This window comes from Piliocolobus tephrosceles, chromosome 2, assembly GCF_002776525.5.
Source record: "Piliocolobus tephrosceles isolate RC106 chromosome 2, ASM277652v3, whole genome shotgun sequence".
NCBI lineage: Eukaryota > Metazoa > Chordata > Mammalia > Primates > Cercopithecidae > Piliocolobus > Piliocolobus tephrosceles.
In genome coordinates, this window is record NC_045435.1 from 69,978,612 (window position 1) to 70,004,737 (window position 26,126).

Consider the following 26,126-nt stretch of genomic DNA (forward strand, 5'->3'; position numbering starts at 1 on the left):
GATGGGGTTTCACCATGTTAGCCAGGATGGTCTTGATCTCCTGACCTCATGATCTGCTTGCCTCAACCTCCCAAAGTACTGGGATTACAGGTGTGAGTCACCGCACCTGGCCACTATCCTTCGATTTTTTTCAGACATGGTTTCGTTGAGGTGTTTGAACATGCCTGTGATTGCAGATTTAAAAAGTTTATTTAGTGAGTCTAAGTCTGGGCTCCCTCGGAGAGTTTCTGTTGACTGCTTTTTTCCTGTTTGAGTGTTTCATAATATTTTGTTGAAAATTGGGCATTTAAAATAAAATAATGTGGCAACTCTGGAAATTGGATATTCCCCTTCTTCTCCCCCAGGATTTGCTGCTGTTGCTGTTTATTGTTACAGCTTGCCTAGTGACTTTTCCTGGACAAAAGCTGTAAAGTCTGTCCCCCTAAGTCCCTGCTTGTTTAGTTTAGTGGTTAGCTAATGGTTGGACAGAAAAAGTCCTTGTCACCACAACCACTGTCTCCTATCCTTTACTGACGGCTTGTGTTTGTGTTGGGGTGTGCCATCTACTTTGTATTTGTGTAGACAGTCATGCTCAGCCACAGGTAAGAAATGAGGACCCCCTCAGGTCTTTCCTGGGCATGCACATGGCCTTGCACCTGCATGTGGCTGTCTAGATCCCCAGGAACGTATTGGACCTTTTCAAAGCCCACCATCAACATTGTATTCCCCACATTTTCCTTTATAGTTTTTTGGCCAGCTGCTTGTTTGCCCCATGGGTGTTGTCCCCTCAGACAGCCGCACTGGTAAACAGTGGCTACTGATTGTTGTGGTCATGTGCCCTGGGGCTAGGGCTTCTCCTGCTGGGCAAACTAGATCAGGGCGAATAAATGCAAATCATGTGAATCGGGCTTTCCAGGTTGCTGCCAGATAGGTCACATGGTGTCAGTTCTGGGGATGGGGCTTTTGGGGAACCCATTCTGACCCTTCAGTGGTTGCTAGGCTGCTGAGTTTCAAGGCTACCATGGAGCTGGGGAGATAAGACAATGGGGCTTAGGATAAGTTAAAACATCAAAAAGCTCACATTTCTTACTGAGATGTTGCTATTTTCTTGAATCAACACTCCATGGATTGTTGTAGGCCTTTGGTTTTCCAGAATTCTGAAAAGTTGCTTTTGACCATTTTTCCAGGTGTTTTCATTGTTTTAATGGAGGTGCAGATTTTTGGAGATCCTTATTCTGGCATTTTGGAAGTGTTTCACACCCCCTCCTTTTGGAGTAAGGTTTGTGGATAAGATCTCTGCAGCCATGACCCGTGATGCCTGACTCTGTTTTCTGTGAAAGTCAGCAGGCAGAGCCAGTTGTCTTAAGGAAACTGCCAGCTGGCTGGTTTGAGAACTGAGAAGTAGTGGGTTAATTTCCAATCAAGGAGTTGATCGGTACTCACAGATCAACTTACAATTAAGATGAGGTCAGATATCCATGGTGCAACTCTTATGGCCTCTGGTGGGGCTAAGGATGCACAGGGACGTCTAGCTCTGGTTCTGGATTGGTGTCTGAGTCAGTTTCTTGTTAGCATGAACAGCAGCTGGCTCCTGTGTGTACTAAGAACCCGGTGCCTTACAGTTGACCCTTCTCTCCCCCAGATGACTTCCTGAAGCCACAGATCATCACCCAGCCAGAAACAACCATGGCTATGGTGGGCAAGGACATCCGGTTCACGTGCTCAGCAGCCAGCAGCAGCAGCTCCCCCATGACCTTTGCCTGGAAGAAGGACAATGAAGTTCTGACCAACGCAGACATGGAGAACTTTGTCCACGTCCACGCGCAGGACGGGGAAGTGATGGAGTACACCACCATCCTGCACCTCCGCCAGGTCACTTTTGGGCACGAGGGCCGCTACCAATGTGTCATCACCAACCACTTTGGCTCCACTTACTCACATAAGGCCAGGCTCACCGTGAATGGTATGGGAACACCATCTTTCTTTGTTACAGTGCCAGAATCCTACATGCCACACTCCTGATTGCCCTTTCAGCTTTCCATGTAGAGATGACTGAGACAGGACACAGACATGCTTCTCTGGGGCACTATTAAATCATACTGTTGCCTGGGTTTGCGCTAGAACAAGTTTTGCAGATTTCAAGGGTTATTCTCAACGAGTTACTTGTTTTAGTTGACTTTTAAAATCTAGTTATTGGCCGGGCGCGGTGGCTCACGCCTGTAATCCCAGCACTTTGGGAGGCCAAGGCGGGTGGATCACGACGTCAGGAGATCGAGACCATCCTGGCTAACATGGTGAAACCCTGTCTTTACTAAAAATACAAAAAATTAGCCGGGCGAGGTGTTGGGCAGCTGTAGTCCCAGCTACTCAGGAGGCTGAGGCAGGAGAATGGCATGATCCTGGGGGGCGAAGCTTGCAGTGAGCTGAGATCTCACCACTGCACTCCAGCCTGGGTGACAGAGCAAGACTCTGTCTCAAAAAAAAAATAAAAATAAAAATAAAAATCTCGTTATTGGCCAGGTACTGTGGCTCACGCCTATAATCCCAGCACTTTGGGAGGCTGAGGTGGGCAGATCACTTGAAGCCAGGAGTTTGAGAGTAGCCTGGCCAACATAGCGAAACCCCATCTCTACTGAAAATTCAAAAATTAGCCAGGTGTGGTGGCACATTTCTGTAATCCCAGCTACTCAGGAAGCCGAGGCACGAGAATTGCTTGAACCCAGGAGGTGGCGGTTGCAGTGAGCTGAGATCACTCCACTGCGTTCCAGCTTGGGTGTCAGAGCCAGACTCTGTCTCAGAAAACAAACAAACAAACAAAAACTAGTTATTATATTAGGTCAAATTGTGGAGAGCTTAGCCTTATGTTTTTGTCCATATCTCATCCTCTGTAAGCCAAGATAATCTGGTTTCCAAATTCCAAACATCCCCTTATCCTGGGGAAGCTGCTGTTTGAGTAGACAGTACAGCATTGGAGTCAGAGGCTGGCTACTGCTCCAGAGGCTGTGGAGTGGAAGGCTGGTGTGAACCCTGGCCTGAAAGAGACAGTGTCCTGGCAGTTGACAGGTTTTTACTCATTAACCAGCCTTAGAGCTTGTCAAGGGGACCATGTGTTATTTTGTGTTTGGAGCAAAGGGTGGGGAGTAGATAGCTTGAATAGTTTACTGTCCCACCCCAGTAACCTAATGGAGTTATCCTGATTACTAACCCTCTAGTTAAAAAGAATTGGCTTGAGAATCATCAGAATGCTGGATCTGCTGTGCTCTTTAAGCCCCCACAGATCATGGGGAAACACCTTCTTTACCACACTGTGGTCGGGTTGTCTTGGCTTATTTCAAGTCCTCACAGTTCCTGGAAGACTCAGACTCTCCCCCAAATTAACGTTGACAGGAACTGTGGTGGTGCCTGACATGTAGCTGGATGCATCCCACTCTGTTGGGACATCGATCTTTAGGCTGAGCAAGCTAGCAAGCTGAATGCTTCCTGCCTGGGTATACAGCAGTGGGCAGGAACACCCTTGGTAAACACCCGTCCAAATGGATGAGCCATCCCATTGCTCTCCCGGGGTGGAGGCATGCCCGCCTTCCCTCTCTGTAATTCCATCTCCACAGCGTCTTTCCTGGTGGGTAATTAAGGCAGGCAAGCATCAGGCCCTACCTTGCGTGGATGGGCAACCCCCGTGTAGACACTGCCATGTAGAGTAAAAGCCTTCGCTTTGAAGGGACTATAGCCAGCCTAGGCTGTACAAGGCAAGGCTAATGTAAGTGTTCCAGCTGTGGTGGGAGAAGCTGGGGGTTCCTGATTCACAGGTGGCAGGAGTGGTCCTGGGCAGACATTGGGAGAAAGGAAGTGAACTGGCACTGGGCACAGTGACAGGTAGGTGTTTGCCAGACGACTTCCTGGCTTTGCATCTAGCTGTCCCATAACCCGACCCTGTATACATATGTTTTCCAGTGTTGCCATCATTCACCAAAACGCCCCACGACATAACCATCCGCACCACCACCATGGCCCGCCTCGAATGTGCTGCCACAGGTCACCCGAACCCTCAGATTGCCTGGCAGAAGGATGGAGGCACGGATTTCCCCGCCGCCCGTGAGCGACGCATGCATGTCATGCCAGATGACGACGTGTTTTTCATCACTGATGTGAAAATAGACGACGCAGGGGTTTACAGCTGTACTGCCCAGAACTCGGCCGGCTCCATTTCAGCTAATGCCACCCTGACTGTCTTAGGTTTGGCTGTTGCTCCACGGGGGTGTGGGTGTGTGTGTGTGTGTGTGTGTGTGTGTGTGTGTGTGTGTGTGTGAGTGAGAGATTCTCACATGCTCTGTGTGGCCAGGGGTGGTAGGTGTGGTGGGCCTTTTGACCCTGTTTGAAATTTGGGGCTGCTTTTTGAATTCATTTTTCTTAAGTAGTTCTATCTCTTTAAAAGAAATGATAGCTGGTGAATTAAGAGTCTTCATAGGGTTTAGATATAGAACATTCTAAGAATTGGACAGGATGGATGTGGGCTTGGTCAAGAATAGGGACACAGGCCTGACACAGGACAGTTAGGGAATAGCAGGGGCTTTTGTCAGCAGAGGTTCGCTGTCCCTGTGGAAGCACCCCCCAGAACGGAGATGACTTAGTGGGTCGAACAGTCTTCTCCAAAGCTTGCCACTCCGATACAAAATGTCAGATGCATCTCATTGATATGTTGGATTGTCCGTTGTCCAGAAGACAGGGCAGCGCCAGAGCAACCGCGGCCCTGAGCATGACTAAGATCTCTGCTGCTCTCTTGTAGAGACCCCATCCTTGGCAGTGCCCTTGGAAGACCGTGTGGTATCTGCGGGAGAAACAGTGGCCCTCCAATGCAAAGCGACGGGGAACCCTCCGCCCCGCATCACCTGGTTCAAGGGGGACCGCCCACTGAGCCTCACTGAGCGGCACCACTTGACCCCTGACAACCAGCTCCTTGTGGTTCAGAACGTGGTGGCAGAGGACGCGGGCCGATACACCTGTGAGATGTCCAACACCCTGGGCACGGAGCGAGCTCACAGCCAGCTGAGTGTCCTGCCCGCAGCAGGCTGCAGGAAGGATGGGACCACGGTAGGCATCTTCACCATTGCCGTCGTGAGCAGCATCGTGCTGACGTCACTGGTCTGGGTGTGCATCATCTACCAGACCAGGAAGAAGAGTGAAGAGTACAGCGTCACCAACACAGGTCAGGCGCTGCCAGTGGAGCTGACTTTCAAGGAGGGAGGAATGGCAATGACGCTGGGGAACTGGGCCGGGTTCCAGTGGCTTTTGAAAGAATCGCAGTGTCTTCAGAACTCCTGAGGCTTGAGCCCCACTAATTCCATTTTAACTTTGAGTAACTTAACCTTAAACAGGAATACTCTCAAATGTAGGTAACTGACACACCCTGCAGTTTTCCCTCAGAGGCCGTCTGTGCACAGGCCCTGCTGTCATGTAGTAGGTTGTTCCTGAAACAGTCTCCCAGTGCGGTGCTTCTAGGAATCCCGGCTCCCTTCCCGTCACTGGTCTCCACCTCTTGTGGCATCTGGCATCTGCCGGCTGTGCTCTTCACACTGGGTGTAGAGTAAGGCTGAGCAGGCTCTGGGAGGGCCTATTGCGTACATGGACTCCATGCCGTCTCTGTGCACAGCCCTGATGGTCGTCACTGGGAGGATCCCCTTTCTGAGCCTGACGACGTGTGTCTGCATTTCTTGTCACTGAGACCCTGGCGTTTTGCCCTGTCTTCTTGCAGATGAAACCATCGTGCCACCAGATGTTCCAAGCTACCTCTCTTCTCAGGGGACCCTTTCTGACCGACAAGAAACCGTGGTCAGGACTGAGGGTGGCCCTCAGGCCAACGGACACATTGAGAGCAACGGTAAGGCCTCAGTAACCGTGAAGCAGAGCTCTGCTGTGACTCTGTCTGCGGGTGCTGGAGGTGGCCTCCAGCTCTTTGCAGGGCAGGTACCTGGCATCAGATGGGGCACACTTGGTGAACTAGAAGGCTGTGTGACTAAGGGCTGCTATTTTGGACCAGTCTTTATGAGTTCTGCAAGGTTTTAAAGTCCTGTCCCCCCGCCCCAGGAAGCCACTGGATTGGGCTTAGGACCTCCGTGGCAGGATACAGTAGGCCTGCCTGGAGTAGCAGCTAGAAAGGGCATTATGGGGCATGGACCCAACCAGCCCATTCCTTACATGGGGAATGTGCCCAGGTCTGCTCTGTGAGCCAGTCTTTACACTGGAAAGCTATCACCAGGATAAGGCACTTCCAACGGTGGGGGCCTCTGAGCACTTGCCTGAGACCATAGAGGCTCCCCTTGTAGAGAAATGAGCTGCTCATTTCACAAGGCCGGCGTACCTCCCTGGAAGTAGTGATAGAAAACACGCTGCTTGCCATACCAACAGCCCCACTGCTCTGAAGAACTTTTTTTTTTTGAGGCGGAGTCTCACTCTGCCACCCAGGCTGGAGTGCAGTGGCTGGATCTCAGCTCACTGCAAGCTCCGCCTCCCGGGTTTACGCCATTCTCCTGCCTCAGCCTCCCGAGTAGCTGGGACTACAGGCGCCCGCCACCACGCCGTTAGTTTTTTGAATTTTTTTTTAGTAGAGACGGGGTTTCACTGGGTTAGCCAGGATGGTCTCAATCTCCTGACCTTGTGATCCACCCGTCTCGGCCTCCCAAAGTGCTGGGATTACAGGCTTGAGCCACCATCTGAAGAACTTTTTAAAAAATGATTATTCTAGTGGCCTTGCTCATTCCTTTCATAAGGCTTACTGTGAAATACCAAGCCCAGAGTTTCTAATCATGTTGGAATTCACTGCAGGTGTCTGTCCAAGAGATGCAAGCCACTTTCCAGAGGCCGATGCTCACAGCGTTGCCTGCAGGCAGCCAAAGCTCTGTACTGGGTATCACAAAGAGCCGTGGAAAGCGACGGAGAAAGTGGAAGGGACACCTGGGCCGCAGAAGATGGGTATGAGATGCTTCCCATCGGAAGTAGTTTCTTTCTGAAGTGGAAATTGGGGCTGACCTAGTCAGTACATCAAAGGGGGAGACACATTCTTAGTCCACAGCTGTCTCCAAATGTGGTATTCAGTATAGAAATGGGAAGCTTGGGCCTGGCTCTCTTAATTCCAGAATAGTTTCTCCTAAATAAATCTATGGCATGGTAAGCCTGAGCATGAATTTTCTAGACTTATAGGCAACTTAAATAAGGGGCAAGGCACAAATGTCGTTTAAGTCGGCACCTTTTCACCAGGGCTATTTTGAGGCTTAATTTCTAATTGTTGAAAAGACCCAACACCGCATAGTACCTAACGCTAATGGCTTTTTCCCCCCTGAAGTAGTAAGACTGTATTCTCTGAGTATGAAATTCACTGTAAACATGAAAGATCCCACAGTAGATGAGTGGCTTGGTGTTTGCCCAGTCCTTTTTCTGGGGACAGAGTTGGGGGAAAGAGGAAGCATGCACACAGTGTTTGCAGTCGGGTTCTCACCTTGCACAGTGGAGCTGAGCAGCCTGTTCTCTGTGTGGGGATGAAGCCTCCCACAGCAGTGGCTCTAACCCATCTTTGGCACTGTCCTTCAGAACATGGTGGCCGGGTTGTATGCAGTGACTGCAACACTCAAGTAGACTGTGACTCCAGGGAACAAGACTTCCACCCCCAGCCTGTGTCCAGAGACAGCGTGCAGCCAAATGGCCCGGAGCCGGGTGGGAGTGACCAAGAGCATTCTCCACATCACCAGTGCAGCGGGACTGCCGCTGGGTCCTGCCCCGAGTGCCAGGGGTCGCTCTACCCCAGTAATCACGATAGAATGCTGACGGCTGTGAAGAAAAAGCCAATGGCAGCTCTAGATGGGAAAGGTAACTTTTTACTGTCTTCTGAGGAGTTACTACCAGGTGGGTTGGGAGCTGCTTAAACGGTCAAGTGGGGAGTCTGACAGGTCCTTTCTTTCCTCATAGGGGATTCTTCCTGGACTTTAGCAAGGTTGTATGACCCGGACTACGCAGAGCTACAGCCTGCATCTTCGTTAACTTCAGGCAGTCCAGAGCGCACAGCAGCCCAGCACTTGCTTGTTTCCAATGGCCATCTCTCCAAAGCATGCGACTCCAGTCCCGCGTCCATGCCACTGACAGGACAGCTCCCCGGGAAACAGAGGGTGCCACTGCTGTTGGCACCAAAAAGCTAGGTTTTGTCTACCTCAGCTCTTGTTATGCCAGTCTCTACGGGAAAGAGAGGTAGGAGAGGCTGTGAGGAAGCTTGGGTTCAAGCGTCACTCATCTGTACATAGTTGTAACTTCCATGTGGAGTATCAGTCACTCACAGGACTTGCATCTAAAGCACAGAAACGCAAGAGGGGATTTGTGTACAAAAGGCAGAAAAAGTATTTGATACCATTGTACATAAGAGTTTTCAGAGATTTCATATATATCTTTTACAGAGGCTATTTTAATCTTTAGTGCATGGTTAACAGAAAAAAATTATACAGAAAAAATTATACAATTTTGACAATGTTATTTTTCATATCAGGTTGCTGTTTAATTTTGGAGGGGGGTGGGGAAGTAGTGCTGGTGCCTTAACGCATGGCTGGAATTTATACAGGCTACAACCACATTTGTTAGCAGGAGTTTTTGGTGGGGATGGGAAGGAGGGAAGGCCTTGGATTTGTATTGCACTTCGTAGACAGACCCCTAGGCTGCTGCCTGGTCAGACTCTCAGGAGAGCACTGGTCGTGTGGATGCCCCTGGAACAGGCCTCCCTGTAGAGCCAGGGGTGCAGGGTGCCATCCACACTTGTAGTGAATGGCTTTTCCTTTTAGGTTTAAGTCCTGTCTTTAAGGCATAGAATGAGGGTTGTTAATCCATCACAAGCAAATGGTCAGAACAGTTAATTAAGCACTGCCTTTCCTCCTTCTCTTAAGATTTTATGATAAAAGCAAATGTGGCCTTCTCAATATCATTCGATTGCTAGTTGAGACTTTTAATTAAGGTAAAGGCTGCTGGTGTTGGTACCTGTGGATTTTTCTATAGTGATGTTTGTTTTCGTTCTGCCAATATAATGAGTATTACATTGGTCTTGGGGGATAGAAAGGAGGAAGTTCTTTCTTTTCAGGGCTACCTTATTTCTACTGAGGATCCAGAGCAGGCCTGTCCGTACCATTCCCGCGCACAGATGAAACTGAGCTGGGACCGGAAAAGACTTAGACCTTGACCTGGGTTCTGGGTATATTTGCACTTTTGAGACTGGTAGCTAACCATCTTGTGAGTGCCAATGTGTAATTTAGTAAAACTTAACTTACATAGAAACAAGGTCCTTAAAATGTTCCTTTGGCCAAAAGCTGAAGGGAGTTACTTACTGAGAAAATAGTTAACAATTACTGTCAGGTGTCATCACTGTTCAAAAGGTAAGCACATTTAGAATTTTGTTGACAGTTAACTGACTAATCTTACTTCCACAAAATATGTGAATTTGCTGCTTCTGAGAGGCAATGTGAAAGAGGAAGTATTACTTTTATGTACAAAGTTATTTATTTATAGAAATTTTGGTACAGTGTACATTGAAAACCATGTAAAATATTGAAGTGTCTAACAGATGGCATTGAAGTGTCTTTCTTTAATAAAGGTTCATTTATAAATGTCAGTACAGTTGGTGGTCCTTCTTTTACAAACGCAGTCATTCTGCCTTTAATTCTCTTTCCCCCAAAAAGAAAAAAAAAAAAAAATAGGCAAAGCAAAATTATATACTGTTTGCTCCGGGGGCAGACAACACTGCTAGATTCCTGAGATTTCATTCTGAATTCTTCTACGCCTGGAGCTTGTTAGTCAAGCTCTAAAATCCCAAAGTGTGGTGACCTTTCCATTTCATCCTGCCTGCTTCTAGCAACATTGTTTTCAAAGCTGGCCCAGGCCCTCCTTTCAGCCCGACACGGAGAATGGCAAGAATGGCTCACCCACCGTGTCCTCCTGCACGAAGCCAGCTGGACCCACCTAGTCACTTGAGCTGCAGCTGCTTTCTCTCACACACCACAGGGGGCGCTGGACACAGCTCTGGAAAATAATACAGCGTGTTTTTATGGGTGAAATCTGAGGGTAATTAAAACCAGCAACCTAGTTACCCAGAAAGAATGCTTGCTATGCACCTGTGTAGTTCATGCTTTTTTCAACAGAGCCTAACCTTACACAACAGGAATTAACTAGGGGGAGAAACACCCACATACACAACTTCTTCCCCAAGTCTCCTTCTCCCAAACAAGCTATTCTTTTAAAATTATAACCACTTGCCTTCTGCTGAATCCACCATCAGGTGGCAGGAAATGAAAGATCAGATACAGATCAAATGAAAGCTCTGAAAGGCCTGGCCTCAGCATTACCAGACTTATTTATTAAGAGGTTCTGAGGAAATTGTTCAGAGTACCGCCACAGACCCCGTTTTCATCTCTTAGCTCTCTGGCATACAGGCCAATGACTTCATACCAGCCAGCCTATACGACGGATGGCACAATCTCGATGCCGGCATCTTAGCAGAACTGGTCTTCAGCACTGGGGCCTATAGTTCAGACAGCTGCTCAGCAGAAGAGGGTTTACACTGCAGGCCCCTCTCTCGACAGAACTGGAGGTGAGGCTGTCTCTGCTTCAAGGACTCTTTCTGCCCACTTCCAACAGCAAGCTGTGCGTGTGGTCATAAGCCCCCAGAAAGATGAAACCTCCCAGACTGATGGCTGCCATTCGAGGGAAGACACCTGCAAATAATCTAGGGGAAAAAACAGGATTTTTAATGTTGTGTGTATTTAAAAAAAAAAAAAAAAAAAAGGTTAAATTCCAATACCCACAGCTTGCTCAGCTCAGTACACCATGCTCATTAGTGGCTACCACTCACTTGTAAACAGCTCACTTGTGAACCCTCCCAAATAAGGCAAGTAATGGCTCTGTCCCAACAACAGTTCTAAAACTTTCATGCCATTTTTCCCTTTGAAAGATGAAACTGACTTTTTAAGGCATTAAAGAGCTGAATCCTAGGTAAGGCTGGAAGGCACTTCCCAGCCCAGACCTCTAAAGTGGTCTCCAGGGGTTCGCTCGGTGCAGAGGTTTTTGGGCAATGCTGCTGCTCTGCCCACTGACTCCGTTGCATTTTGTCCTTTGAGACCCCAAAACCTGACATCACAACAATCAGTCGAACCTCCATGGATTCCATGTTCCTTTTCTGTCTAAAGGCATGAAAGGCAAATGGGCTGTGGCTATGAAGGGGGCAGCACGCCTCCACCTGCACAGTCCCTTGGTACCACAGAAGGCTGCTCACCAGCCAAAGAGCAATGTAGAATAATCAGAGAAATGCAAGGTAAAACTACAATGCCACGAGGATATATATTGAGGATTCATTCTTTAAAACTGCCCCCCTAGTGCCTACCCAGATATTTGTGCAAACATCTTCACTGTGGCATTGCTGCTGGTGATACCAGTTACGGCACACTATAGACATACAATGGATGATTATGTAGCTGATAAAGATGAGGAAATACACAGATGCCAACATAAAAAAATTACAAAACAGGTTAAAAAACCCAGTCCAGGGGCTATGATTCTATGTCTAAAAGGCATGCCAGGGATGTGTCCTAAACTCTAAACTGAATGCCTGCTGCCCAGGGATTACAGGACACATTCCTGGCCCACGCCTCCATAACCTTTGAACCTTTTGACCAAGAGTATAGGCATGACTCAGATAGTTCAAGTTTGGTCCCAGGAGAAGTTTGGCCACCACAATAAAGTGAATATTGCAATAAAGTAAGCCATTCAAACTTTTGGGTTTCCTAGGGCACTGAAAAGTTAGGTTGACACTATACTGTAGTCTATTAAGTATGCAGTAGCATTATGTCTAAAAATTACACATACTTTAATTTTAAAATGCTGTATTGCTAAAAAAATACTCATGAGCATCTGAGCCTGCAGTAAGTTGTAATCTTTAGCTGGCAGAAGGTCTTACTTTCATTGATGGCTGCTAACTGACCAGGATAGTGGCTGCTGAAGGTTGGAGTGGCTGTGGAAATTTCTAAAAATAGTCATTGTTGCATTGACGGACTCTACTTTTCATGAAATATTTCTCTGTAGCACACAATACATTTTGTCCACAGAACCTCTTTCAAAACTGGAGTCAGTCATCTGAAACTCTGCCACTGTTTTCTCAACTACATTGATGAAATATTCCAAATTCTTTATTGTCATTTCAACAATGTTCACTATATCTTCACCACGAGTAGATTCACCTCAATAGATCACTTTCTTTCCTCATCCATAAGAACCAACTCTTCATCCTTTCAAGTTTGATCATGAGATTGTGGCAACTCATCCCATCTTCAGGCTCCACTTCTAACTACAGTGGTCTTGCCATTTCCAGTACATGTAGTACGTGTTTCCCTCCACTGAAGTCTTGAACCTCTCAAAGTCAGCCATGAGGATGGGAATCAACTTTTTCCAAAGTCCTAGCATGGTCAATATTTTGACCTCCTCCTATGAAGCCATTAATGTTCTTACTGGTACCTAGAATGGTGACTCCTTTCTAGAAGGCTTCCAGAAATTTACTTTGCCCACATCCAGCAAAGGAATCACTGTTGATGCAGCTGTAGCCTTATGGAATGGATTTCTTAAATAATAAAACCTGAAAGTTAAAATTACTCCTTATTCCACGGACCAAGGAATGCATGTTGTTAGCAGGCAAGAGAACAGCATTCATCTCCAGCAGAACTCCAGGGTGACCAGGTGCACTGTCAATAAGCAGTAGTATTTTAAAAGCAATCTTTTCCTCTGAGCACTAGGTCCCAGCAGTGGGCTTAAAATATTCCAGAAACCATGCTGTAAAGAGAGGTGCTGTCACTCGGACTTTGTTGTTCCATTAGTACGGCAGAGGCAGAGTCGATTTAGCATCATTGTTAAAGGCTCTAGGATTTTCAGAAGAGTCCATGAGCACTGGCTTCAACTTAAAGATACCAGCTGCATTAGCCCCTAACAAGAGAGTCAGCCAGTCCTTTGAAGCTTAGAGGCCAGGCATTGATGTCTCCTCTCTAGCTCGGAAAGTCCTAGATGACATCTTCTAATAGAAGGCTGTTTCATCTACGTTGAAAATCTGTTGTTTAGTGTTAGCGCCTTCACCGATGATCTGAGCTAGATCTCCTGGATAACTTGCTGCAGCTTCTCCATCAGCACTTGCCACTTCCCCTTACACTTCTGTGTTACAGAGATGACTTCTTTCCTTAAACTTCATGAATCAGCCTCTCCTAGCTTCAAACTCTGCAGCTTCCTCACCTCTCTCAGCCTTCATGGAAGAGAGTTAGCACCTTGCTCTGGTTTAGGTTTTGGCTTAAGAGGATGTGGCTGGTCTGATCTTCTATCCAGACCACTCAAACTTTCTTCATATCTGCAATGAGGCTGTTACACTTATCATTTAGTGTATTCACCGGATAGCACTTCTTATTTGCTTCAAGAGCTTTTCCTTTGCATTTACAACTTGGTTAACTGTCACAAGAGGCCTAGATTCTGGCCTATCTCAGCTTTCCACATGCCTTCCTCACTAAATTTAATCATTTCCAGCTTTTATTTTTAAATTTTTTTTTGAGACAAGGTCTTGCTGCTACCCAGGCTGGAGTGCAGTGGCACAATCATGGCCCACAGCAACCTCTGCCTGCTAAGCTCAGGTGACCCTCCTACCTCAGCTTCCCAAGTAGCTGGGACCACAGGCACACACCACCATGCCCAGCTAATTTTTGTATTTTTTGTAGAGACAGGGTTTGACATGTTGCCTAGGCTGGTCTTGGACTCTCGGGCTCAAGCCATCTGCCACTTTGGCCTCCAAAATGCTGGGATTACAGGTGTGAGCCACCATGCCTGGCCCCAGTTTTTTATTTAAAATGAGAAAAGTGTGATTCTTCCTTTCACTTGAACACTTAGGCCACTGGAGGATTATTAATTGGCCTAACTGCAATATTGTCTCTCACAGAATAGAGGCCTGAGGAAAGGGAGAGAGACAGGGAATGGCCGGTTGGTGACCCAGCCCGAACCCACACCACATTTGTTGATTAAGTTTGCCGTCTTCGGTGGACAGTGTGTGATGCCTCAAAACAATGACAGTAACATTAAAGATGGCCAATCACAGATCACCACAGCAGATATGATAATGAAAATACTTGAAAGGTGAGAATTACCAAAATGTGACACAAAGTGATCATGTGCTACTGGAAAAGGGTGCTGAAAGACTCGCTCAATGCAGGGGTGCCACAAACCTTCAATTTGGGAAAAAATGCACTATCTGAGAAGTGCAATTAAACAAAACATGCCTATATTACTTCTGTCTGCAGAAAAAGTTACGAAGGCAAACCTAGTGCATATGCCAGTGAAAAGACTTCTCGTCAGGTCTATGGAAGAAAACTGAAAATGGTCAAGTGACACCAACAGTAGTTATGCATCCTTTAAGACATAGGAAAAGCCTCTGTGACAAGCAAGCTGGTGGCCTGGAGAGAAACGTGGCGGTCCCTACAGGCTGCTTCCAGCACCTGGCTGCCTCCTTTCTCCCAAGACCTTTGAGCTGTTGGAGGAGGCTGAGCAGCCTCCCTCTGTTTGCAGCACTCAGCACTTCTAAGGAAAATGGGAGACTCAAGAGTTTTGTGAGGCCCTTTTTAGTTAGCTAGCTAAGGGTTTACATCATTAAAATACTGCACATAAAATTAAGGACCCCTATTACTTGTCCAAAAATAACCATGAAAATTGTACTGAAAACCAAACTATACTTGTTTAAAAAAAAAAAAAAAAGCTCAGCATCATGCATATTGTTTTTGCATCGGGTGGGTGGTGAGGACAAAAACTCAAATTACCACTATGTCCTTCCCGCCTGAAAAACAGCTGAGCCTCCCTGCTCCTACCTTATGAAGGAAAGGGTGCTAGACGGGCAGCCAGCCAGCAGATGCCGAGCTGCAGGAGACCACACTGGCCACGAAGTTCTCCGCCTTTACTACCTTATTTATTTCTAAACGCCAGTGTCTTGTTCAGCTTCTGCCACTCACAAGTTCAGCTGCTCCTGGCAAGAGGCAGATGGAAGCAGTTTATGGTTTCAGTAGATGACCACTGAATCTATTAACGTAATTACGGCCTTCACGTGGAGTAATTTGAACAGTGAAGGCCCCAGCCAGTCTCGCAGGTGAAGACTTTTGAGTTCAGCAGGAGTGTGTTCTAGTGCCCACGGATGAAATGAGAGCAAACGTAAGCACTTACAGTGCCAGGCAGAAAGGGATGCGCGCGGCTGTGGCAGCTACTACATAAAGGGCACAGTCAACAAAAACAGAAAGCCAGCTGATGAGTGAAGAAAACCAGAAAGGGGCCATCCAGGGTGGGCAGGCTCCCCATCTGCCTTCGGCTACTGGGCTGAATGAACACGCGGTGTTTGTTTAGTAACACATTTCTACTTATATGTGTATTCCCAGTATGTGCCAGAACAAAGTCTTCACCTGCGTGGACCACACAGAAAGATAAAAGTGGTCGCCACCTTACTTGACCCGGAGAGGGCAGCACCTTTCCATCCCAAGGTGAGGAGGTGGTGTCTGCTGGAAAACCCAAGTAGTAACTGGTAAACTTAGTGCGCGCCCAGGGGAGGACACAGGAGGTGGCAGCAGCGCTATGTGCTTGGAGACCCAACAGAAGCAGCCGGCGGAGACACCTTCAGGCTGAGGATGCCTGGGACCTCTGTTCACAACAGCCCAGGTTTTTCTGTGACTGTTTTTTGGCCAAATTATTTATTGTCTTTAATCATTAATAAGGGGCTAATCAAAACTCCCTGAAGTGACAGCCGTTGCTGTCTGTAATGCTCTCAAGAGACTACGCTGTACAGACTGACTAGAGCCCATGACTTCTGACACTTTCAGAAGACAGATCAGCAAAAAAATCCAGATGACCTTTACAGAGCCGACAGTGGGGACAGAGACAGGCCCTCGGCCTGAGGAAGACACCCGTCTTCTGCCTGTATTTCTGGCACTGCTTAGTTTTATAACATCAAGTATAATACATGCCACAACCAGCACAGGGAAGGTGATCTTCAATCTACTCAACTCCTGCCAGCTTTCGGGGCCACGGGGTTGCCAGTCGATCATGCCATCCCCACCTGCCACCACTGTCTCCAGAAAGGCAGAGGTGCTACGGCTCTGCACAGCTCCACAAAGCTAAGGTCGACAGAAGAGGTTTGCCCAACAGCTGCCACAGAATCAAGCGTGAACTACACTGAAATCCGTGAGACAGTGAAATTTGGCAGTTTGGCTTTCTAGTCTAAAAAAGCCACTGAATGTGACTTCTCTGGGTATGTAGCCCAACTGCTATTTGAAACACATAAGAACTTTTTTGTTGTTTTCTGAGACAGGGTCTTGCTGTCACCCAGGCTGGAGTGCAGTGGCGCAGTTGTGACTCACTACAACCTTGACTTCCCGGGCTCAAACGATCGCTCAGCCTCCTGAGTAGCTGGGACTACAGGTGCGTGCCAGCACACCAGGCTAATTTATTTAGTTATTTTTTAGAGACAGAGTCTTGCCATATGGTCTCAAACTCCTAACCGCAAGCAACCCGCCTGCTTCAAAGCCTCCCAAAGTGCTGAGATTACAGGTGTGAGCGCCTCACCCAGCCCATAAGGACCATTTACCTGCTACTGGCTAAGTGGCTTCAGGACTCATTTTTTCTCACCATTCCTTTGTTTGCTGTGGAACTGGCAGCAGAATGAATGTGCCACAAATACAAGCAGCACTCACGATATGGCGGCCCTAAGTGGCAGGCTCCCAGCACACACGCCCCCACTCGGCCCTTCCCACGCTCTCACTAGACGTCAACGGCCAATTATTCCTCTGGCTTCACCCCAGTTCTTGTTTCAAAACCGTGACACCCTTCAGGCACCCAACATCAATCCCTGAGTTGTCACATTCAACAAAACCATCCAATATCACCTATTTTTCAAACTTCCAACTGGAAAATTTCAATCTAGGATGGGCTGCTCCCCTACAAAAACTTTAACTGGGGCCTGACTCACCTACTTCATGTTCTCCAGACCATCAAATAGCTGAGATTAAAACTGCCAAAGGTACACAAAAACTACAATCAAATAAGTGATCCAACTCGGCATCAGGATGAGGAGGTGGCACTGCCAGCTGAGACGCCTGAAGTCCAGGCAGCTGCCGACCCTCTCCAAAGGGAGGCCACATGCTTTGCTCTTGCAAGAAAATCCCTGGTACATGGTCCCTAAGAGAAAAATCATAATTTCACATGCCTGGAAGATCCCAACATTCAGGTGGCTTTACAAGTTTATGGTGTCAAAGCAATGTTGAAATATCTTGCAGAGAGACCTTTTTAGGACATGAAGCTAGAAGTTTGAGGCACTTCTGTAGTACAATGGTTTTTTTTTTTTTTTTGAGACAGAGTCTCGCTCTGTTGCCCAGGCTGGAGTGCAGTGGCTGGATCTCAGCTCACTGCAAGCTCCGCCTCCCGGGTTCCCGCCATTCTCCTGCCTCAGCCTCCAGAGTAGCTGGGACTACAGGCGCCCGCCACCTCGCCCGGCTAGATTTTTGTATTTTTTAGTAGAGACTACTAAAGGGGTCTTTCCCTAAAGGGGTTTTTAGGGGTTTCACCGTGTTAGCCAGGATGGTCTCGATCTCCTGACCTCGTGATCCGCCCATCTCGGCCTCCCAAAGTGCTGGGATTACAGGCTTGAGCTACCGCGCCTGGCCCCAATGGTTCTCAACTGATGCTAATTGTGGAATCATTCCATCTGTACTGTGGTACGTTGAAAGTAATTTGTTACTAATAATAGTTAAAAGCATCAAAACCACGAATGCTTTCTTCTAACAATGTTACCTTCACTCCCTTGTATTTCTGCACTGTGTAACCAGAAGCCCATTTTATCACTGCTGCAGCCCAGACCCTGGTGAGGGCCACACATGTGAATTCCATCTAACATCAAGATGGGCAAGGCTGAGAACTGCCTGATTGGAATACTCCGTCAATTTGGTTTGCTACGTTATCTCATATATACAACATCAGCTAGAATATTTTGCACAATATATAGAAGCTCAAAGCAGAACATAAGCAGAAGGGAAGGAGAGGTGTTCATCCAAAGTCAGGCTAGAGGAGGAGGAGTGGTGGAGAGGAAGAAACGTAGGAGGGCATTCCTCATCTTACCCTGCCAGCCCCTGTGACCGCCAGACCCCATGCAGGGCAGAGAGCACGTTCCCATTAGCAGTGCTGGAGCCAGCCTGTGTGAACAAAGAGAAACCTGTTATCTTCTGAAGCTCCCAATCACATACTTGCCTCTCAGATATCCTCAGACACACAGCTCCCCATCACCCTCATCTAGGACACAGTGTCAGATACCAGGGAGTTTCTTGGCAGTCAGGACCTGGCTCACTTGCCCAGAAGCGTTTTCACTCAGATATGCAGGCAAGCAGGGATGTGGCCCATGCTACACGGGAGGCTCTGCTTATGAGAGCTCACGAGATGAATGATGGACTATTTAACAGGAAAAAGACAGAAGCACCATGAAGCAATATGAGGAGGGCAGGGAACCATTAGTGTAAATGGGACAACTATGAAACTTGCCTAAGCAGCTAATAAGCATATTTAATAGAGTGCCATTTAAATGTTCCATTTAAAACGTGATCAACATTCTTAGGTTGGATCCTGCCACCTCCATACTAAAATCTGGCCATATTTGTTCTACTTTTCCAAAAAGATAGGACTTTTTTTGTTTTGGTTTGGTTCAGGTATGTTGTATGTATGGCATTCTTTCAACTCTCTATCTAGCGGGGTTTTTTAAAACAATTTTTCTCTTAAACAAAATGGTTTCAACATTTCTGACAACTGTCTTAACTCATCCAGTTAAGGCCAACCGTGACCCTAGGTTCAAAGCCTGCCACATGGCAGGAGGCTCGTCAACCTCTCTGAGCCTTAGGTTTGTCAGCAGTAAAAATAGAGTTTATCTGAAGATAGTATTACCAGGCAGTGGCCTTACCAGCCCCATGTGCTTACATAACACAGGGGAAAATGCCTGTGAAATGGTACAGTATTATACAGACACTGGGGATATTGTTCCATCAATGGCGGTTTTCTTAGAGGTTCCACAGACAGCATAAGATGCTATTACAGGTAAATGGTAGCCGGTTTGTGTTTACTTTATGTACATGTAGTCCTAGTGCTAACAGATATGAGCATCTGAAGTGTCTCCATTACATTATTTTGCCACTTACCTTTGCCAGCATAATTCTTGTCTTTGCCACATCTAGAGGTGTGGTGACTGCAGCGGCAAATCCACCTGTGCGAATAATACCCAACACCCAAGTGAGATACCGTTTACTGTATTACATGATAATTTTCTAATTCTTAGAATTCCTGACTCTGCCCAAATCACTTCATCATTATGTACACTGATTATGTACACTGATTCAAGAACACAATGCACACATGCACAATCTTTATCCACACGCTTCATTTCTTTTGCAGTGATACAGAACTGCATGAGAGAAGACGATGCTCTACCCACTCAGGTGAAAAATACAAGGCTCCACAATTTATCTTGCTCTCTCATTAACTAGCAAACTAATGAGTGTGTATGTGTACGTACATGATGAATGTGTACACATATGACATACATGAATATGGCCAGATGCCCACTCTCAGTATGTGAGACCCTCTGCTCCTAATGGTTCTCAAAGGGTTCATGACTTTCTATGGGCCAGTCTTTTTTTTTTTTTTTTTTTTAAGATAGGGTCTCACTGTCTCTCACCAAGACTGGAGTACACTGGTGTGATCACAGCTCACTGCAGCCGCACCCTCCTAGGCTCAAGTGATCTTTCCACCTTAGCCTCCTCCTGAGTAGCTGGCACTACAGCTGCACACCACCATGCTTGGCTAATTTTTTAATTTTCTGCAGAGATAGGGTCTTGCTGTGTTGCCTAGGCTGGTCTTGAACTCCTTGCATCAAGCACTCCTCCTGCCTCGGCCTCCCAGAGTGTTGGGATTAAAGGCGTTAACCACCATGCCCAGCCTGGACCACCGTTCTTTAAAGTGACTACTTCAAAATGCTTCTATCATTTCTGCTCTGCATATAGCAAAATGGACAGAGTCACACGTAACATTGTGGGGATTTTTGGTATACATGGCTGGATTCTTGGAATTAAAGGAGCAAAGCTTTTTGTGTTTCACAGGCTCCTGATAGCAGGCTAGTCAGAGTTACTACATTTCTAAGCTCTCTTCTACATCTTTTGTTTGTTTGTTTTTGAGGCGGAGTCTCGCTCTGTCTCCGGGACTGGAGTGCAGTGGCCAGATCTCAGCTCACTGCAAGCTCCGCCTCCCGGGTTTACGCCATTCTCCTGCCTCAGCCTCCCGAGTAGCTGGGACTACAGGCGCCCGCCACCTCGCCCGGCTATTTTTGTATTTTTAGTAGAGACGGGGTTTCACCGTGTTAGCCAGGATGGTCTCGATCTCCTGACCTCATGATCCGCCCGTCTCGGCCTCCCAAAGTGCTGGGATTACAGGCTTGAGCCACCGCGCCCGGCTCTTCTACATCTTTTTAGCCTGAGTCTTGCTTCAGCACGCATTCCACGTTATGGCTTCCTTCCTACCTTCTCTCTCATGTTTGCGTTATCTGAATGTCATGATGGCTGAACTGTACACAGATTGGACTTTTTGAAGGACTTTCTGTTTTAACATAAACCAAGTTTATGGTGTCAATATTTCATTTAGTGCAGTACAAAGATATATTCTCAATCCCAAGAGGCCCTACAGAGAGAGAAATAAACCCTAAAAGGTGTTATAAAGATTCAGCTTCCAAGAGCTAGGGGGAAAGAGGCAGTGTTGTAAGGGCAACAGGACATACGTATGTGAAGGATACTCCAGAAACAGCACTACTTTCCTTCTCACTTTTGTGGCTTGTGGACAAGAAGGTCATTTGACCTCTTTCCAAATACGATGCTGAAATAAGATTATACCAAGCCTCCTCTATATGATAACATTTATTATGACACTGACTTTTTGAACGGTGTACTTACTTACGCTCTCATGGTCCACTTCTGGTTACCCCTGACTGTCACAGACTTTAGGGGTAAGTACTATCAACTGACATGAGTATTTGAATCCCCTTTGGTTTACCCATTTCCAATTATGAGTATGTAAAACTCTTTGTCTTAAATTCAGAGGCTGTCTGAAATTCAGAGACTTGCTACGTTTTGTGTCTTTTAAATTGTTGTGGACTTGGTCTTGAAATCCTACTCTTGTAACCATATATTCTGCCCTGGAAAAGTAAATATACTTTTAGTTACACAACAGAATCCATGAACATCCATCCATCCATCCATCCATCCATCCATGCGTCCATCCATCCCTCCCTCCCCCTCTCCCCCAAGAAAGGAAGAAAAGGGAAAAAGACACAAGACACAAAGGCAACAAACTTTACGATCTCAAACTTCCTATACCCCGAAATAATGTATTTGGTTTTGTTTACCTTACCAGCAGCAGGGTCTAGCCTGAAAGAACCCTTCTTTGGAGGTGGAAAGACCGACGTTTAAATCCCTGCTCTACCAGTTGTCTAGCCTTAGGTAATTACTTATTCTGTAGCTGAAGCACCTTATGAGCTAAGGACTCCTACTACCCCATGCTACACGTGGGGGAAACTGAGGGCTTACGGAGGCTAAAAACTTGAAGATTGTACTTAGCGCAGGGCTGAGACGGGATCTTAAGTCTGTATTGACTCCGGAACTGGGACTCTCAGCCACTGGTCTCCTAGTGGCCTCAGTTTTCTCAACTGTAAAATGCAGACAGTAGTATGACACGGGAATTAAATGGGCCTACGCAACACGTCTGAAACAGCATCTGGCTCACAGCAGTAATCAAAAAATAACTCTTTCCTGGGTGGCCAGAGCTAATGAGTGATTTTTCTTCGTATCTCTAGACCAGCACACACAAAGCAGGCACTTGAAAACGCTTAATTGGTATCCTGTTCTCTAGTTACAAACTGAAAATATATATAGTCCTATTCTCTAGTGAATATACAGTACTGTTCTCTAGTGAAATTTTCTAGTTATAAACTGAAAATTTCAACTCATCCTCTAAAAGGCAGGGAAAAGTAAAGGTAGGAGCTAATATGTGCAGTGCTTACTTGGTATCTGGCATGCCAGAAATGCACTAGGCACATTATTTGATCTCATTTGCATAGGTGTTACTATTCCCATTTTACACCCAACTTACTTGCCCAGGCCACACAGCTGGTGTGGGACCTGGAACTGTCACATGTATCATGACTCCAAAAGTATTACTTGTTCCACTACATAATGACTTTGATATATGTAAGACAAATTATAACTTGTCCAATGGTTAAAACTCACTTTCATATGTGAAAATGTTCACAAACGATCCTAAACCAATTAAAAAGACCTAAAGGTTGATAAGGAACATCTAATAAATTTAGTTACTGCAAATCAAACTTATTTTGGCCATTAGCAAAGGTCTACCACCATTACTTTAGTGTGGATGCCTGCCAATATTCTCTTGGAGATTTAGGTTTCATGAAAGTAATACGAAGAAAAGTTAAGACAGAAACACGTATGCTCCAATAGGTCCTAGGTCCTAACTTTACTACCAAGAGAGAAGCTGTATTTTATGTGTTACTAATAAATCAATTTGCCCGTCTTCAAATATCAAAGATTTCTCTGATTCGCGGATCTCACAATGCTTTTGTAAGGCTGTAAGGAGGACTTGTGAAGATAATAGAATAGAACAATGGTCATAACAGGGAAGGGCTGGAGGCCAGGACTTTCAGTTAAAATGTAGTTATTTTCTATGTTTTATTTAAGGGCATTGTAAGCTACTGGTAATAGATACAAGGAACATTCTAACATATGACACAGGACATCATCATTTGGTACAGCAATTATAGGCTGCTTTTGTGTTCAAAGCATCCGTGAAACAGTCTTCTACGGTCTCCACTAGAGTTAGGTTTCTACTGAATGTCAGGCTAACTGCTGTCGAGGACAGGATTCAGGGGAAACTAAAATTTTATGATAAAATGGTATCTATTTTCTTGGGGAACAAATGCAGATTCCCTAACCGCCCCTCCCCGCCATAAAGACAAAGTAGCCACCTTCCTACAGTAAGGCTGGAGCTGTCACTCTGAGCAGCGGCTGAGAATGTGGGGGCAGCAGTGGGAAAGTCCCCAGACCCACCCCTGGGCAACGTTGCTGCCATTCATTTCTCCTCCAAACCCTGCGTTGCTTCTGATTAGTCTGGGAGGGACAAGAGCACCACCGCGCGCCTCTTATGTGTGACCTCCAGTGAAGTAGACAGATGCGGAAGACTTCACATCAACAAGAAGGAAAGTGGTTTTTGTTTGTATTTTAATAGAGACTGTGTCAGGCCTTCTCATTTGTTACCCAAACAATCCCTCACCCTATTCTAGAATTTCTAACCCATGGAGAGACTGCAATCAATCTCTTTCCCCGCCTCTTTCTCCCCCACCCCCTTTTCTCCTAGAGAATGTACAGAGGTATTTATTATGAGAAACTGATCAAAATATACTAGAGCACCAAATATCACTATAGTAGCAAATGTCATACTTAGGCTGCATTATGGTTTATGTTTAGAAGTTCACTTGAAGCAAGGAAGTTGGCAAAGTCCTTTTTTTCCCCTAGTTTCACCCTTGACCAGAAGCCAAGGGAATTTCTGTGCATGACAAGCCATCAACACCTCCAATCTCATGGGACATTTTTGGATATTTGTGCCAAGTAGTTTATAAAACAAGCATGAGCAAGAAAGAGTGCCAAGGATGGCACACAGAATGGTTCATCTGCAATGATTTAGCCAATTTAAATTTGGAAAAGCACATGGGGATGAGAAATATGATTTCTGATTTGAGGGCAAGTTTTATCACTGCCTTTATGGCCATGTAAGGGTAAAGTCTGCAAGTGCGGTGTGTAAGTATTTTAAAGGGACTTCGCAAGACATCATTCATTTCTAGATTCTGTAAGACACCATGTTGCAACTCTTACAGAATCTCGCTTTTTCACAAATTGGAATATTTTCAAGTGCTGTTTATCCTTCAGAAAGGCTTTAAAATAGTAACCCTGTTCCTCTGCATCAACATTTGTACCAAATAAAATTTCAAAACAATAAGAGATATAAATAAGAAATATATTTATCTTTTGGTAAATATATGTGGATCTACTAACGGATTTTTTGCAGGCCTTGGACAAACTCCTTCACTTATCAGAACTTCACCAGAAAAAAAATAACATGCTTGTCTTGGAGGCATTTTAAAATGTATGAGCTATTAGAGGAGACTGTTCTGTACAGTAACTTCATTGATACGACATTCCTTCACTCAGTCAAGAAGGTGAATTACTGTGAAAGCAGGTTTTCATTTTCTGGATGTTGGTTGTTCTTACTGAAATAGTAGTAATTCCCTACATCGACTCGGTTTTGCAGAGTACAGAGTACTAACCATACATTATCTCAAGCCCTGAAGTAGGAATTGTTGCTTCTACATTACAGGTAAGGAAACTGGCACTCAGGAGGGCCCCAAAGTCTCAATCCTGAGTTGGGGACCAAAAAGAGACTTGACAATCCTGTAAGTCACACAGCTCAGCCTGTGCTAGATGTATAGCTGTGGGCACCTCGCTCCCTTTCTCCACACCCCAGCATCACTGGAGCACCGGCTGTGCTGCCACACTCCCCAGGCGAGTCACCTTAACTGAAAGGGCCTGGATGGTAGGATCCTACCACAAAGATAGAGGATGTCTGACAGGAAGTTCCCTTCTCTCCCTCCTTCTGACAATATAAGTGCTTAGCATCTGTTACAGAGTATTATTCCAAAAAGGAAACTGTCATTAATGCAAATTTCCTTAATAGTAACAATGTCTCTGCAAGCAAATCTTTGAATCGGGTATTTAAGGAATAGGACCAGAGAATACGTTCTTCTTATTTCAACACATGGAAGTTTTATAGTATTGCTAACTTTAAAAAGTAGCTTCACTTATCCAGGATGACTACATTTCCATTATGTGCTCACTTTGTCCCCAGGGCCCAGGAGAGTGTCTACAAAAATGCACATCTCTCTTAGGGACTGGGGAATAATGACTCCTGACCTCTGGAAAATCAATCAAGACCACCTACTTATTTAACACAGCTAATGACTATGTGTCATGTGGAAACAATCATCATCATAATCAATCTGGATTGGTTTCGTGTCCAGAGGCAAAATTCCTATTGTTGATTACCAATTCTACAAGTCAAATGAGTCTATTAATAAAGAGTCCTATAAAATGAACATTTTGTTTTCCCAATCACGGCAACAACAACAAAAAAACAATGACCATTAAACAAACCGGAAAATAATTATTTTCCAATGAAGTTAACACCCTAAACCTCCCCTACTGGCTTCACATCTCAACTAAAAGTTTTCTTTTCTGGCAAATTTCCATTTTATTTCAACTATAATTCTAATTTAACTTTGTAACAACAAAATATACTTCTCTCTCAGGTTTTTTAAATGCGTCACTTATTAAGCTCTTTAAAGCATTTGAGATCTCATTAAAGCCTCACTGGAAAATTCCTATGACTTAGTGATGGATAACATGATATTGCATATTGTCACCTCGCTCTTGCTTTAATGTCTCGAAAAATGCCCAGATGTGTAGATCTCCATACTTCCTACACAGAACAGTTTAGCCTTCAGTAAGTTACGGAGGAGCCTCTGCTCTCCTGACACTAGTTAATCTACAGTGCTGTCAAACATGTCACACGAACCGTGAATCATTGCCTTCTGCAGAAATCGCTTAAACCCCCTAAGCACTGCCCAAGGCAGACAGCTGCACGGTGAGCCCTGCACCCATAGCAAGTCTCTTCCCACAGACGACTTTCTAAATCATCTTTAAGATCATTCCAGGGTCTGAATGAAGGCTTTAATCAAGATAAAAAGAAAAAGAAAAATTTGTCAAAAACAAATTGGTTGTCTTTCAGGCAGACGCCTTTTTAGCAGTTTTTTTCCCCCCTCTAGGACACGCTCTTTTCTCAACCAGTGGAGCACTCTTCATCTAAACAACCTGGAATTTTTAAAGAATGTTGTTTTTGCACAGTTAATATTTTCACATTTTTCCCCC

At 45.8% G+C, this 26,126-nt stretch overlaps 2 protein-coding genes across 8 annotated transcripts in view; one reads left to right on the forward strand and one right to left on the reverse strand.

The window, feature by feature from the left end:
- Window positions 1-9,613, forward strand: part of LRIG1 (leucine rich repeats and immunoglobulin like domains 1) — a 127,898-nt gene extending 118,285 nt beyond the window's left edge. Inside the window, exons 13-19 of the mRNA XM_023200296.3 lie at window positions 1,622-1,942; window positions 3,931-4,212; window positions 4,763-5,182; window positions 5,729-5,854; window positions 6,799-6,945; window positions 7,561-7,836; window positions 7,936-9,613. Coding sequence (XP_023056064.1) covers window positions 1,622-1,942; window positions 3,931-4,212; window positions 4,763-5,182; window positions 5,729-5,854; window positions 6,799-6,945; window positions 7,561-7,836; window positions 7,936-8,162 — 1,799 coding nt within the window. The 3' untranslated portion in view covers window positions 8,163-9,613. The remainder of the gene's footprint in view (window positions 1-1,621; window positions 1,943-3,930; window positions 4,213-4,762; window positions 5,183-5,728; window positions 5,855-6,798; window positions 6,946-7,560; window positions 7,837-7,935) is intronic.
- Window positions 8,180-26,126, reverse strand: part of SLC25A26 (solute carrier family 25 member 26) — a 167,763-nt gene continuing 149,816 nt past the window's right edge. For 2 of the 7 annotated variants that reach the window (XM_023200326.1, XM_023200311.1), the window contains exons 8-10: window positions 19,227-19,291; window positions 18,163-18,236; window positions 9,479-10,723 (exon numbers count right to left, since the gene is read on the reverse strand). In XM_023200326.1, the coding sequence (XP_023056094.1) occupies window positions 10,606-10,723; window positions 18,163-18,236; window positions 19,227-19,291 (257 nt within the window). In that variant the 3' untranslated portion in view covers window positions 9,479-10,605. Of the gene's footprint in view, window positions 8,309-9,078; window positions 10,724-17,017; window positions 17,227-18,162; window positions 18,237-19,226; window positions 19,292-26,126 lie in introns of those variants that run through there. The other 5 variants (XR_004228844.1, XR_002728914.1, XM_023200301.3 and 2 more) reach the window with 5 other exon arrangements.